At 41.9% G+C, this 14,457-nt stretch overlaps 1 protein-coding gene across 5 annotated transcripts in view; it reads right to left on the bottom strand.

The window, feature by feature from the left end:
• LOC108892918 (ADAMTS-like protein 1) overlaps positions 1-13,939 on the bottom strand; it is a 90,855-nt gene extending 76,916 nt beyond the window's left edge. For 2 of the 5 annotated variants that reach the window (XM_018690735.2, XM_051076116.1), the window contains exon 1: positions 12,905-13,939. In XM_018690735.2, the coding sequence (XP_018546251.1) occupies positions 12,905-12,958 (54 nt within the window). In that variant the 5' untranslated portion in view covers positions 12,959-13,939. The remainder of the gene's footprint in view (positions 1-12,904) is intronic. The other 3 variants (XM_018690741.2, XM_018690724.2, XM_018690703.2) reach the window with 3 other exon arrangements.
• Positions 13,940-14,457: the final 518 nt, after the last annotated feature.

Raw genomic sequence — 14,457 nt, 5'->3', positions numbered from 1 at the left:
GGGAACTAACTTGCCAAGCCTCTGCAACAACCTGGATTAGTGCAGCGGAAAGAAAAACAATCTATCCTTTGCCCTGGATCATCACATAAAAGCAGGGAAATGTCTTTCCAAATTTATCTCAACAGTTGGAAACTTTGTCAATAATTAGTTCGATGCACGTAGGGGGTACGGCTCCAATCAGATACCATTATGAAATTAGGTTGTAAAGTTTGGTGAAGTGCACTGAAATTATTGCACAAACACACACACACACACACACACACTAGGTTGAGGGCCAGGTGTAAAATGCTTACACCAATTTCCCCACCCTCTTGGAAATTAAAAAAAAATTAACTTGACATGAGAATGTGCTTACCTCTGGACAAACTACAGCCATATTTCTATTTTTCTGTCTCTGGTGGAGGAAACCACCTTATCCTCGGTGGCCCTGCTACACACCTTCATTCTGCACAGCAGAGGAAGAGACAACCCAGTGCATGCAATGGTCATCTGTCTCCCCTTTTCTCACCAATAGTCTCTCTCTGAGTTTGACCTGTGAAGGGCAGGAAGCCTGGGAGCTGAGGTAGGCTAGAGCCAGGAAAAGGGAGAGGCTGTGGATGAACCCCCAGACCAAGGAGCATGGCTCAGCGGGAGCAAAATGAGTCAGTCAGTGGGCATGGAAAGCCGCACTGTGGAGCTAAGCCTAAACTGCTACGAGTGCAAAAAGACTAACATGAGGAAATCAAACAGGGTTTTATCATGTAAATATATCTTTACGCTGCTTGCTAGGCTTTTTTAATAAGCACCAACAAAGGGAGGCATAAATCAAATATGTCGAGCAGATAAAAAGATAGATGTAAGCTCACTCTTGCAAATTTACTTTCAGAACAACCCAAAAGATAACAGCATGTTGGAGCAAGAATCACCTGAGGTTGCATTACAGACACACATGGTTGCACAGATAAAAAAAAAAAAAAAAAAAAAAAAAAAACCTTAGAGACAAGCGAGACAGTTTTGGCACACATTGTTGAACATGAACCTACATCCTCCGCTGCACCTCAAGGCAATGTGTCTGCCTGACACACCTGCACGCAGCAGCTCCAGTTACTTAACAGCTGGTGCTTCATGCAAACAATAACTTCAGACATATGTTAAGAGTATACGTGCTTTGATTCATAAACGGTCGCACACTTAAGTTCGAGCTCCACTATACTGTTGCTGTCTTTCAGTATCATAATGATCAGTAAACCTAAATGTTTTGTTAGCATTGCCCAATTCCACATCTGCTGTGTAAATTAGCGGTCTGCAAGCTCAGTCTGGTTTTAAGGAAAATATTCCCCTGCAAAAATATTTGTTGTCAGCATAGATTAAGCCACTGCAATTACAACCACATATTGTAATATTAACACCGGGCGAGTAAGCATCATTCAACCTGAGGTGAGAAACTGGCATTTTGTTAGCTTTGGGCAAATGCAATAAATTCCAAACCTGTTATGTAAAAAGATTCATTGCCAGTTACATTTAGGTGGAACTATAATGTGCTCAGACAAAATGTTGGGCTGATTGATCGACCAACTGTCGCTAAGTTGACTTCTGATTAACACGCTGCATGCTATGGGGGGAAAAAAAACAGTTTTTGCACATTTTTCCAGGGACATTGTCCAGTTTGTATTATGAAAGTTTTGTGTCACTTATTCTGAATACATTGGCCCACTTGTCCTCTCTCTGCAGTCTGCAGAGCTAAATTAAAACACTAAGGGAGCCAATCAAAAGTAATCTAGTTTCAATTTACTTGTAATCTGAGAAATGTCAAAATGTTTTCAGAATCAGTCATTACATGTCTAACTGGACTGAGCAAACCTGGAATACAACAGTTTTGTTAAATACAGAATGAGAACTACTTCTGTTAGACACTTGTCAAGGTTAATAGATGTGCAGGAAGTGTGTGTTTGAGAGGCCCAGGTCAGTGGGCCATAAACTGAGTTTGCCAGAGTAGGGCTTTCTTTTCATCTCTTTCAATAACATTCGTGTGAGGAGTGATGGTAAGAAGATAAGATTAGGACATTAGTCATCACAATATGTGGGTTAATGATTAAACACTAAGGATATGTACTGAACGTGTGTCACACTGCATTCACTACCTTTCATGACTACCATTTATGGTTAGTTTTTTCAGCAATAGCCATATATTTACATTTATTCATTATCTCCTCATAGTACTTTTCATTGTTAGTGGCGGAGTCCGCCATTCCTATACCTATAAACGAGGGGTTCAGAGGGTATGCACGTTGTTACATTGTTACAGTCTATAACTTAATCTCATTGATATCAGAGACCCTGTTTACTGTTCCCTCACTTTACATTACGTCACAGCTCCATCAAGTTACTGCTGACATAAAATGAACATTTCTTACTGCTGCTGTCTCACATTAAAAGCAGTCAACTGGTGAAATATGGGATGACTTTAATTGTGAAAACTGTCACAAGACAATTAACCACATCTGTTCATCAAAACAATGGTAATTTTCAATATTTTTTTCCCAGTGCACTGGTATAAATTGGATCAATGATTCTAGCCTGTCCCTGAAAAACATTCAAAACAAGGCTCCCCTCCCTCCTCTTTTCACATTAATCTTATCTGAACATCTCCATCCTGTGTGTATCATACATTCTTTTTCTCTGTTTATCATCTGTCTTTCTCTCCATCATTGCCTCATTGTTATTGACTTCCTCCTCTCCGCAAAAATTCTCGAAGGCAGTGCATATTTGGCACAGACTTGGTTCCCTCTGATCATGTAATGATTTGCCCGTAACGATTACTCTTCTCGTGCGATGATAGAGCGGTTTGTACCTGTCCCACAGAGAGCTGCAGCGAGCCACATTCCTGCTGCTCCCTCCTGCCAATCAGCGTCAGCCAACGCACTTGTCTCACACTGAAATTGTACTGACACACACATCTTTCACCAACTTTCTCTGTCCCCGATGCACTAAGAAGACACACGTAAATGGCTCCTGCTTTCCCTCTCTCTTTTCTGCACTAATACACACACACAGCTTGCTTTTTTGTCTGTGAAAACATCCCTGTTTTCTCTCTGTGTCAGTCAAAATTCAGCAGGAGTCTCCCTCATACCACCTTCCTCATATGCAAATAATGCCATTAAATTATCATCAACATCCACTCAGTGGTGTGATAATGTACCACACACCTGAAGCAATTATTGCATGAAATATTGAGTGTGACAGATGAACAGACAGATGTTTCCCTGCAGTGATTTAAAATGTCAGCAGGTTTATCAGATGAGATGTGGTTATTTCTTGGGGTTAGGTGTGAGGATTATTATGTACAAAACAATTAATCAAACAGATTAATGGACCCTAGAATGGTCTTTACTCAGAAACCAATTCAAGTTAGGACAGAGAGATTAGGATGGCAAAATCAACTGATCAACTGTCACACTGGATACAGCTTGTCAAATGTGACTTTTTGCTGCTTTTCTGTTTTAAAATTTACAATTTTGGACATCCCTTACAGACTAAATAAATAATCTATGAGTAAAAAAAAAACAAAAAAAAACAATAATTACTCAAGAATGAACATAATAATGAGTTGATATGAGTATAGTATATGATTGGTTCCCAACCAGGAGATAGGGACCCAAGCAAGGAGTTGCAAGATAAATCTGAGGGATAATTTTACCTGTTCAGTAACAGTAACTGACATAGAGACAGACTAAAGGATTTAAAGGAATTTAGATGCTTTGTGAAGCATGTGTTAAAAGATTTTGTTAATAATTGTAATAATTGTAATAGCCTACAAGAATTATATACTCTATTCTATAATTACATAGTCTAGTTGGTTTCAGCTGCCCTGCACCTTACCCTCAGCTAGTTTACTGTCCGTCTACCAGTCTCTCTGTTAGTCTGTCAGTCCGTCTGTCTCTCAACATTGAGCTTAAATGATCTGAGCACACAATTTGGGGTCTTTCAAATAGAGCCGACTCCACTATCTGTCGTATCATCTAGGTGGCTTCACAGGCCACCTGGTGACCACAATCCCAACTATTCCAGCTATGAAGCAAATCATGCTGAGATGAGAGAAGAAACTCTACTGATAACACAAAAGGCCTTATTTAAGAGAGCATTATGTCCCATTGAAGTAAAGGAGGAGTGTGGGCGGGGGCGGGGTGGGGTGAAGGGTGAGTGACATGCTCAATGTCAAATGTGCACTTTTCCAGGTCACGGTTGCCAAATACTTTTCAAGCTGCATACCTGTCATCAGGGAGACAGGAGGAGATGGGGGGAGGGAGGGGGTAGGGGGGTGCGGGGGTGCTGAGAGGATCTGGACCAGAGGATGACAGATTCAAACAAGCTGCGCGCATGTGAGACCGTTTTTGCATACAGTACACGTCCACCCCCATGTTGGGATCAGAGCGAGACACCAGTTTGGATGATGTCATCACAGAAAGGTATGCTGGGACAGAATTCCACAGTGGCACTTTAAATGCAACACCAAGGTGAGGCAAAGGCCATCCCCGAGCTGATGACCGAAAAAACAGCAAGGACCTGTAGGTGCATTTTTCTCATAGGGGTAATTATTTTTAGAGGTCAAGCATCAGTCACTGCACAACACACAAACAACAAGACCATACAGGCTTTTTGAAAACATAAGAATTTAAATAAAGGTTGTTTAAAGTTCACGGTCAAGTTCACTCTTAGTTCAGACCCACCTCCTGAGTCAGAACAGACTTTTTTTTTTCAGTTGCTGCTACCTCATTCCCACACTCTTAAAAATAACATTTAAACACTTAAGATACACTTTATTCTTTACACACACATGTTCCAAGACCACACAGATTTCCCAAGCGGGGGCTTCCTCATAGGACAAACCCAGGCCTCTTTACAGGGGCCAAAAATTCTGTTCTATGGCTGCTACATCTGTGCTGTCTCACCGCTCACCCCAGTGTGTGTGTGTGTGAGTGCATTTCAGAGAGGGCACCGTGGCCTAAGTAATCCCTGTGAGCAGTCTGGGAATGGGGAAGGTAGATGAACCTTTGGCTCCTGTGGTCACACCACATACACAGAAGTCACAAGACTGCAGACACACACTAAAACACACCTTTGCTGTGGTGGAAAGTGAGTAAGTGCCACAGCTACAGTTACAGATTCCACATGCACATCATATTATCAGCTTAGAAGACACGATGCTTTGTAACATATTAAACTTAAGTACTTAAAAATGGCTCCACAGTCATAAACTCCAACATTAATGCTACTTAATAATAATAAAATAACATATTAAATGTAATAACGTTCTAAAAGGGGCCATTCTGCATAGTGACAAGTTTCACCTTTAACATTAAATACCATAAGGAACAATTCAACAGTTTGGGAAATACATTTATTTATTTATTTCAGCAGCCAGTTAGCTTAGCTTAGCATAAAAAGTGAAAACAGCTGTTCTTGACCGAGGAAACATCAAACCTGGCTCTAACGGAGATCGTTAAGTACTCAGGACTCATTAACTCTTGTTAAATCTGCACAAAACCCAAAGTTTAAAACTAGCAATTGCTAAGCTAACCAACTGCTGGCTTCATATTCAGCAGACAGGTATGACAGTGGTATTGATCTTCCCACCTGTCACCAACAGTTGGCATTGCATTCGAATTTGAATTGCATGGACTCTGCCACTAACAATGAACCAGTAAGCCAGTATCTGTAATATTGTATATACAGAATGTGAATATGATAAAATGGTTTGCTGAGTAAATTCCAGTCATAAATAATATAGAAATGCAGGAGTTTTACTTGTAATGGAGCAGTTTTACCGTGCAGTATTGCTGGTTTTTCATAAATAAAGGATCTGAATACTCCTTGTGGGAACATGGGAAAGGTCTACATGGACACTGACACATGAATACTTACAGGGAGCTTCACACAACAGACACACCTACTTTGTGAGCATGCGTGATTACATGCACATCAATCAGCTTCTGTGGGTGTATGCATAGTAATCCTAATAGCACATCATTTGTAATGGGGTTTCCAGTGTTTAGCCGTAGCGGTGCAACGTTTACTCAAAGCACATGTGGCCACGGGGGGAAGCAGATGTGAGAACCCCAGGAAGCATCATTAGCCTCGCAAACATTGGCCGCAGCCAGCCGTGGAGATCCTGTCAGACACCAGCCCTGCAGATCCTCAGTCAATCAGGTTTCCACTGGATTTAACTGTTCTTCCTTTCTTTTTCCCCTTACACGTAACCTTTCTCACACTCATATGCAACCTCCTTTTCCCCTTTCCAAAAAAAGTGAGGTCAGTGAGAGAGATAACTGGGGTTGTATTTGTTATTCCTGCCTGTCAACCAGTCAGTGAATCTGGAATTACCGCATCTCCATTTTCTCCAACAAGCTACAGCTGAATATTTATGTTTTACTTTCCAACTTTATGCTGGTGGCTTTGTTCTACATTACTCCTGCTTGGCCTTTTGCTCTCCATGCATGCTTCACGCAACTCTTCCCTTCTCACTCCATCAATTTTGCCACCCCCATTTCTGCAGACATCCTTGTGTCTGCGTGTGTCCTCTTCTCCTCTTGCTCTCATCTAAATCCACATCAGTATCATTCCATAAATATTCTACTCTCTCTTCTTTTCTATCCCCTAACGTGGCACTTGCTTCCATCTTTGCCTCTGTAAGTCTGCGGTAGTTTTATTTTACCCTGGTCACTGAAAAACATGTTATTCCATTTTTATCCTTTTTCATCTGCTACACATGGTGAAAGTTTTGGCTTTGACCTGTAAGTCACATTATTTTTCCTATTAACACATCAGTTCCTCTATTACGGATGACATCATTTTCTGCAGAAAAAAAAAAACATCTTGACTCTACTTCTAAAAGGCCAAAGTGTAATTTTTGTCCTGCACATTTCTCTGATGTTTTTATCCTGCCCTGTTCCTCTTTTTCTATAACATACTTGACCTCTTTGCCTCTATTATCCTCCCCTCTTCCTTCTCTCTTTCCTCTTTTCCTTTCCTCTGTAGCGTCCATTCTGGCTTCTTCCTCTCTCCTGACGATCCTCCCCAGTACTGTTTCAAAACACAAAAAAACACACACATCTCCTACCTGCCCTCCCCTCTAATTAGGCGTCACGAGAGGGGCCAGAGCACCGCTTCTCCCCTCCTGTTAGCACCACTCCCCAGCACTCCTGCTGCAATCCCACCCTAGGATGGATCTGAGGTCAAGGCCGGGGCAGAATAGAACAGACAGAACTAGACGCATGTGCTCAAGCCAAGGCAGAGTCACTCGGCTGCAAGATTCTGCGGCTTTTGAGATCGGCCGTGTGTATCTGGGTGTGTGTGTGTGTGTGAGTGTGTGTGTGTGAAAAATGTGGAGGCCAGATGATGCACCGAGGGCCCCGGCTGCTGCAGCAAATGAAGTTTGAGCTGGCGTCCAGGAACACACAACAGGATAAAACAACAACGTTCAATCACGCTGATGGAGGGGACGTGGGCTCACTGCAGATGGAGCCCAAGATGTTTCATCAGAGGAACAGGATGCCAGAGGCTCGGCTTTCAAGCTCGGCAATGACAAATAAACCTCATGATGAAGGAACAAATACATTCACAATGGGCTCCAGAGGAAACAGAGAGGGGACGGAGGGCAGCCACCTGCAAAATCACAATAGAGCTGACTATCTATGATTGGCATGAGAGCCACACAGGCCGCCACTGCTGAACTGGACACAAAAAGGTCCTTCTGCTGTAATGTTGCCATCTGCTGGCAGTTCTTTATCAATGCGTGACAGCAGTCTGATAAAAAATCTGAGTTTTACAGTGTGTGTGGCACAATAAGACATATTCCATTTCCTGAGAGCCCCATAAAACCACAAAAACTCATTATGCTTTTTGATATTGAAGCCTGAACAACATGGCCTCTTGCATACACTCTGGCGCATGCAATGCAACATGATTCCAGTGAGTTATGCCATTTGCTGGCACAGGCCGATTTGGGCAGTCAGTCACAGCATGTTATTAGAGCTCAGCATCAAGTGATTGAAAGGAAAACAACACTATCAAGTTCCACAGGATTTTGAGGAGGAAAAGCAGCAAAAACCCATATTCTCCGTTCCACATCTTTTCAATTTTCATAAGCCTTGGTTTATTCATTATTTCCTGATGTTAGGAAGGAATAGTTTGGAATACACAAATACATTGATTCCCTTTTTTTGGCAGCAGTTAGAGGGGTAGATCAATACCACTATCTGTGCATGAAATATGAAGCAGCAGATGGTTAGCTTAGCTTGGCACACGACACAACTTGTCATTTTTACACTTCGATTTTCTGATTGTGGCAGATTGGCAGATTGTATTACCTTTGCACAGAACTATACCTGGCACTCGCTAATTCCATTCTCTGATCTAACTCTTAGGGGGGGGGGGAAGCAAATGAGCATATTTCTCAAACTATTCCTTTAACTAAAAATGAGGTTTAGAGGTTAAAGACAAAAGCACTCTATTGAGATTCATTTATCTGCCTCCTCAGTAGGAACAAGTGTACTTTAAGTCGTCACCGGGATAATGAAAAAAAGGGGGAAACGGTCTTTTACAAATTACAAAACCAGAGACAAGCTCATCCCCCTGAAAAACTAGCCAGGTCTAATTTAATACTTTCTCCAGTTCTGCCACATTTGCAGAATCTCTGATTAGGGATTTTTTTTTTTCTACAATGGCTTCTTTGAACTAAAGTAACTGGCAGAGTCAGAATTTGCAATGAGGTAAAAGAAAAAACACAAATTGGAGATGAGTGCTAAGCCCAGCTATTGCTTTAATGCAGATTACTCTAGAATTTCTTTGGGACTCAATATTCAATAGAAGTTGCCATCTCTTGTTCTGTTCTGCAGGACTTTTCCTTCATTGGCCCACTGAGAATGGTGTGAAGCTACTTCCTTTTGGGCTGGCTTTATAAGGATGAATTCTGGAAATCCAGAGAGCAGGCTCTATCCCAAAACACCTGAGTGGGACACACAGGAAAATTGCTACAGTGCCAGGAACACTGAGGGCACTGAATGAAAAGTGAAACATTGCTTGGGTACCTTGGCAATTTGCACAAACATGAGTACCAGTAAATTCTGGCCTTGGACTGTGAGTAACATTGCACACATACACACACACTTCCGCACTTCCACACTAAGCAGCCCTCAGTCTCACTCCACAGATTAAGCCCAGATGGGAACAATGAGATGAGTATGAAGGCTTTTGCTGCGTAACTGAAAACACTCGGTCTTGTTAACGCACTCCAAAAACTTGCTCCATCCATCCATCACTGGCCAGATGTTCTCTGAAGCCTTTTCCTTTACTCCTCAAGTGGGACCAATCCCTCTCAAAATTAATTCACTTCCCATTCCACTTGCGTCCACAACAAAGGAACTCATGAAAGCTAATTGGATAGTTTGTGGTCTTTATGATCAAGTGATCAAGCCGAGGAGCGTGTTTCAGGGGAACAAGAGATGTTGTTGTTGACGGACGCTCACTTGGGACCATTTGCACGCCGTGACCCCACTTAATCCTGCCATTAGACCCCAAAGCTCCCCCATCCTGAGGACTTCAATACACTCTGCTCGCTGCATTAAGACTCTGAGAGGGACCATTTCCTTGAATAAACATCAAAATCTGTTGGTTCTTTTGGCTAATTTTCTTTTGAATTCCAGCTGAGTAGTTAGGAGAAAAACATGAAGTGAAGTGAGAGTGGCAGCCAAACAATGTGATGAGTCTGGCAGCTGACTCCTATCCATCAAATGTGGAAAACCATAACTCTCACCAACTCCCAAAAGGAGTGTAATCATCAACTTTAATAGAGATATCATTGTTCTGTATGTATTATTGTATTTTATTTTCAGCAAGGATATTACAAAACTTACTCTAATTTATTCATCTGAAAACACCCAGTTTGTTTTTAGTAAAGTCTTAAGTGTCTGTCCTTTAACGTCCCTTCAGGTCTGTAGGAGCCAATTCTGACCTGATACATCAAGCTAGCTAACATTAGCCAGCGTTAGCTTAGCTAGCTAACATTTCCAAATAACTGTGAATGTTTTCTGCACTTTTTGTCGTCAGGTTGTTTGAAACTTTGTATAGAATAATTTTTATCAAACAACGTTTAACAATGCGTCATAAGCGAAGAATGGATCAGGAAACAAGATTTAACATACATGTTATTGACAACAAAGTTTTAACAAATGAAGCTAAAAAAAATACTGCAGAGGAGCTAAGCTGTTCACATTAACAATTACATTCATATTTGAGAAGTTTACAGATTTGATGTTTTGGAAAAAGAAAGCACTGGTAAACTTAATAAAGGAGATCGGCTTTGCAAACAGGAACTAATCTTTTTAACAATGAACTGAACCAGCTACATTGTAGCTAAAAAGTAATAATAAGCTAATAAATTGGACACAGAGACAAAGATTTTATGGTTTGAATAAAGACCACTGGTACTGGAACAGTATTTGGTATCAGCCACTGTCTTGAATTTAAGTATTGAAATCAGCACTAGGGAAAATGGATTTGTCCCCATTTGTGAGACCAAGTTTGACAACCTGGCAAATACAAAATTAAGATTTAACACTTAAGAAATACTCCACTTTTACAGAAAATCACAAAGGGCAAAAACAATGAGAGGCACAGAGGAAAGTGCCAAAAAGAACAGAACTGAAGCACACGACAAGGATTTGCTTTGCTCCATAGCCCTAGCAGGTGCCAAATCATTATTTCAGGGCACTAACCTTTGCGCTCAGAGAGATGCTTGGGTGTCTTTTAAGGGCACAGCCACCTTCAAATCCTCATCCAGCAAAAAGAAAAAAATTGTTTCTGGAAGGTTCCACTTTGCTGCACAAATCAAGGGAATGGAGTGAGAGCAACAAGACCCTCCAAGAATCACTTGAGGTATGTCATTATGTCACCCACAAAGGAAGGTCTATTCCATTTAGGGGTTGGAGCCACAGGCCATTTGGCCCACACGCACATCACACAACTTCCAACAGCCATAGACACAAATATAGAGTCTCATTCTTTTGTCAAATAGTAATGCAGAGACTTTGACCTAAGAGCAAGGATGAAAAGAAAAGGCCAGTGCATAGCAGAGACCCCGGGAGGCAGCACTTGTTGATCCCTGGTCTCTGAAGCAAAGCACTGGGTCACTCTGGTGTGTGTGAACAGATAAATGTCCAGTGCTGACTCATGCTGCACAGTCACTCCTTGCACAGATGGGAAAGCTTGTCATGTGCTGGCAGTCACTTGTCCACTTGAGCAAAAACCCAACTGAGTCATTATTCAGTCTCGCTATGCGACAGAGACACAAAATAATCAAACCACCGCCACTTGTAACACAGAAGTCAGTTTGAGGGCGTATCACTTCAAACATTCTGGACATTGAACTGAACAGCTCATGGAGTTGAGCACAATCATTTATAAATCACTTTGATCACAAACAACTTTCTGTTCATGTGAGAATTATCACACACCCTTCTGGGTACCACTAACACGATGAAAACATCTGAAACTCACTTCATATTTGTCACTTTTATCTGATTAAGCCATCAAAATTATGTAACAGGGATCATTTTTGTCCTTATTCAAGGGCTAGTCTGTGCTGACTTAATCAAACATCCTACCTCAGATGCTCAGCAGTCTTACAAAGACTGCTCATACTCATACAAAGACGATTAATGTGCCATTTCGTGATTTTCTTCCCAATATTTAAACTGCAGCATAACCAGGCCAGCACTGGACAGTGGCCTGGAAAGAGTTGCAAAGCCTCGAGCGCTTCTCTGTCACTGACATTCACTGATTACAGTGTGGACGTGCTCAGCTGGACTATACGGCAGCCAGGGTGTCTAAAGCCCAAATCACCTTGAAGTGCTATTAGCACCTGTCGTGGTCATTTACACATGCTGACAGTGGCATCCCGCCCCTCTGTTTGAGCCCTAATGTCTGTCTGCAGGCCAAACAACTGCTTTGTGTTCCACTTGAAACTCTTGCTCAGCTCTTGCTGTGGCCGTTATGCAGCATGTGTCAGCTTTTACACAACCTCGCCCGCATGAGTGATGCATGCGTATGACAGGCTTTTAGGAGATAACATGTAAAACTATTCCAGGGGTGATTAGTGTACGCTGAGTGCACTGACTTTAGTAGTTTGTTAAATGCAGGACTGATAAGCTGTGACCTTTTGAAGGATGACCCATGCTCTATCTATTAAATTTCAGGTCTGTGAGTGCAAGCCTGCCTCTTGACGTTAGAGGGCTGTTGTATAATTGCTGCATGACAGAAGTTAAACACACATTATCTGTGCCACATTTTACCAACTGTCTATTTCTATAACATAACATCATGTCAGACTTGCAACAGCACACTCTTCCTCATCTCATTCACTACGGAGCAGCTTTGGACCTGTTCCAACATCACTGGAGGATGATGAACACCACTGAACATCTAATCCATAACAGTAATTTATGCAAAATCAATCAAAGTTAACTAAGCCTGAATTTGATGGCTTAATGTCAGGGTCTATTCATGTGAGTTTCCTGATTAGGCAAGGTACTATTTAGATACCAGGTGAAAATCAGAGCAAAACTTATCAACTATATAAGGATGTTGTAAAGATTTAACATGACCAGAGCACCTCAGTCTCTGTTTAGGGTTACCATAGTGATTTTCTTTCTTTCAGAAACAAGAGGACATGTGAAATTAAAAGCAACAGGTGTCTGTTTCTTTTTCAACACAGTAACAGTTAAAAAATGTTTCAGTAAATTAACATCAGCTTCTTGGTGCGTCAACTTCACTTGAACGCATCTGTCCCAAGCTGCAGTGACGCGCCTTCCTTTCAAATGTTCAGTGACTGGCAGAGTTGTAATAACTGTAATAAACCGTAGCAGCTTACCTTCACACAAACAAGAAGCAGCAGCCCAGTCGTCCACAAACAGCCCCCTGTCATCTCTGACGCCGATAAATTCAGTGTAGTATCAAAGTGTAGAGAGACAACTCTGACTGCCCGCTCTCTATCTGTCCGTGTGTGTCCCAGTCTGCCCAGTCACTCAGAGAGAAATGGGTCCGCTCTCCTCTCCTCTCCTCTTCCCTCCGCTCTGCGCTGCGCTCCGGCTCCAGTTTACAGGGTACAGGGAAAAGAAAGGTAAGAGTCAGCCAAGAACTGCCGGAGACGACATGACACTTCACGGTCGCTTCCAGATATTTTGTTCCCCCAGCAAACACGTTGCTGCTAAATTTATGTTTGCATACCAGGCGTGCGTCAGGAAAAGGGGCTCACCCACCTTAACATTCTTAAAGAAACACACTCCCGGCCAGTTGCGCGCTGATAGGCTGCAGGGACATGCACGGTTCGAGTGATGCTTGGTGGATCACTGCTTGTGGCTGATGGTGGACACTTGAAGGAGAAGGTCATCCAAAATGAAAGGTTGCACCAGCTGATATCAGCACAGTTAGCAGAGCATTGACTCAAACAACCTGCAACACTGCCAGGTAAAGTAGGGTTGTTTGTAGTTTACTGAGGCTCTCATGCAGAAAAGGTCTGTTTTTAATCTGTTCCCACTCAGCATGATTATTCCAGACTTCTACCTCTGCTTGAGTCTGATTTTGCTACTACTTGCCCCTGCTCAAATTCAACTGTATGTTTTTATTGGACCTTGTGTAGACCAGTTTGATCAAGACACGTGTAAACAAGACATGCACATTCTGTTCAACTCAGTAGACTGACTCATGTCTATATTCATAAAGATTGTGGTTTTGACAAAAGCACTCTTCAAGAGCTTGAAACAGATAGTTAAGTCAAGTCCAAGCATAGTTTCTTATGGCACAGTTGAGCTCAGGTGTATGTGTTTCCAGTCTTGGTTTGGGATAACATAAATTCAGGGTTTTCTCAGGTCAGGAGCAACTTTTCAGTCTCCTTAAAGAGACAGTTTGACTCTTTTTCATAAATACGTTTATTTGCTTTCTTGCCATGAGTTAAGTGAGTAGACTGATACCACTTTAATGTCTGTTCAGTAACTATGTCGCTGGAGCCAGCATTTGGAAAGCTAAAATGAAAACTTGATGTTTTTGTTTCCCCAGGCTTCCAGCCCTTATGCTAAGCTAGGCTAACAAACTGCCACTTTATATAGTATTCCTTTAATTTCAGCAGTCTGATCTACCAGTTTCCAGCTGGCAATTAATCCTTATCGCTCTATCAGCCAATAGATGAGCTAAACATTAATGTGCTGATTTGTTAATTACTTGCAGATCTGATTTCTCTTGATTTATGATGGTAAAATAGTGCAACACTCATAAAAAGGCATTAGGGAATATAAAGACCCAATTGTCTTCTTTCTGCTCCACTTGCTACATCATGTGGATGATGTAGAGTCGTGTACATAGGTTGCAGTTAGAGCGTAGCCCATATGGACGCAGATGATTGTGTGCTGTGCACCAGTTGAGGATTGT

This window comes from Lates calcarifer, linkage group LG15 (genome assembly GCF_001640805.2).
Source record: "Lates calcarifer isolate ASB-BC8 linkage group LG15, TLL_Latcal_v3, whole genome shotgun sequence".
NCBI classification, from domain to species: Eukaryota; Metazoa; Chordata; class Actinopteri; family Centropomidae; genus Lates; species Lates calcarifer.
Note: the sequence above shows the minus strand (reverse complement) of the source record. Positions and strands in the feature narration are given on the sequence as shown.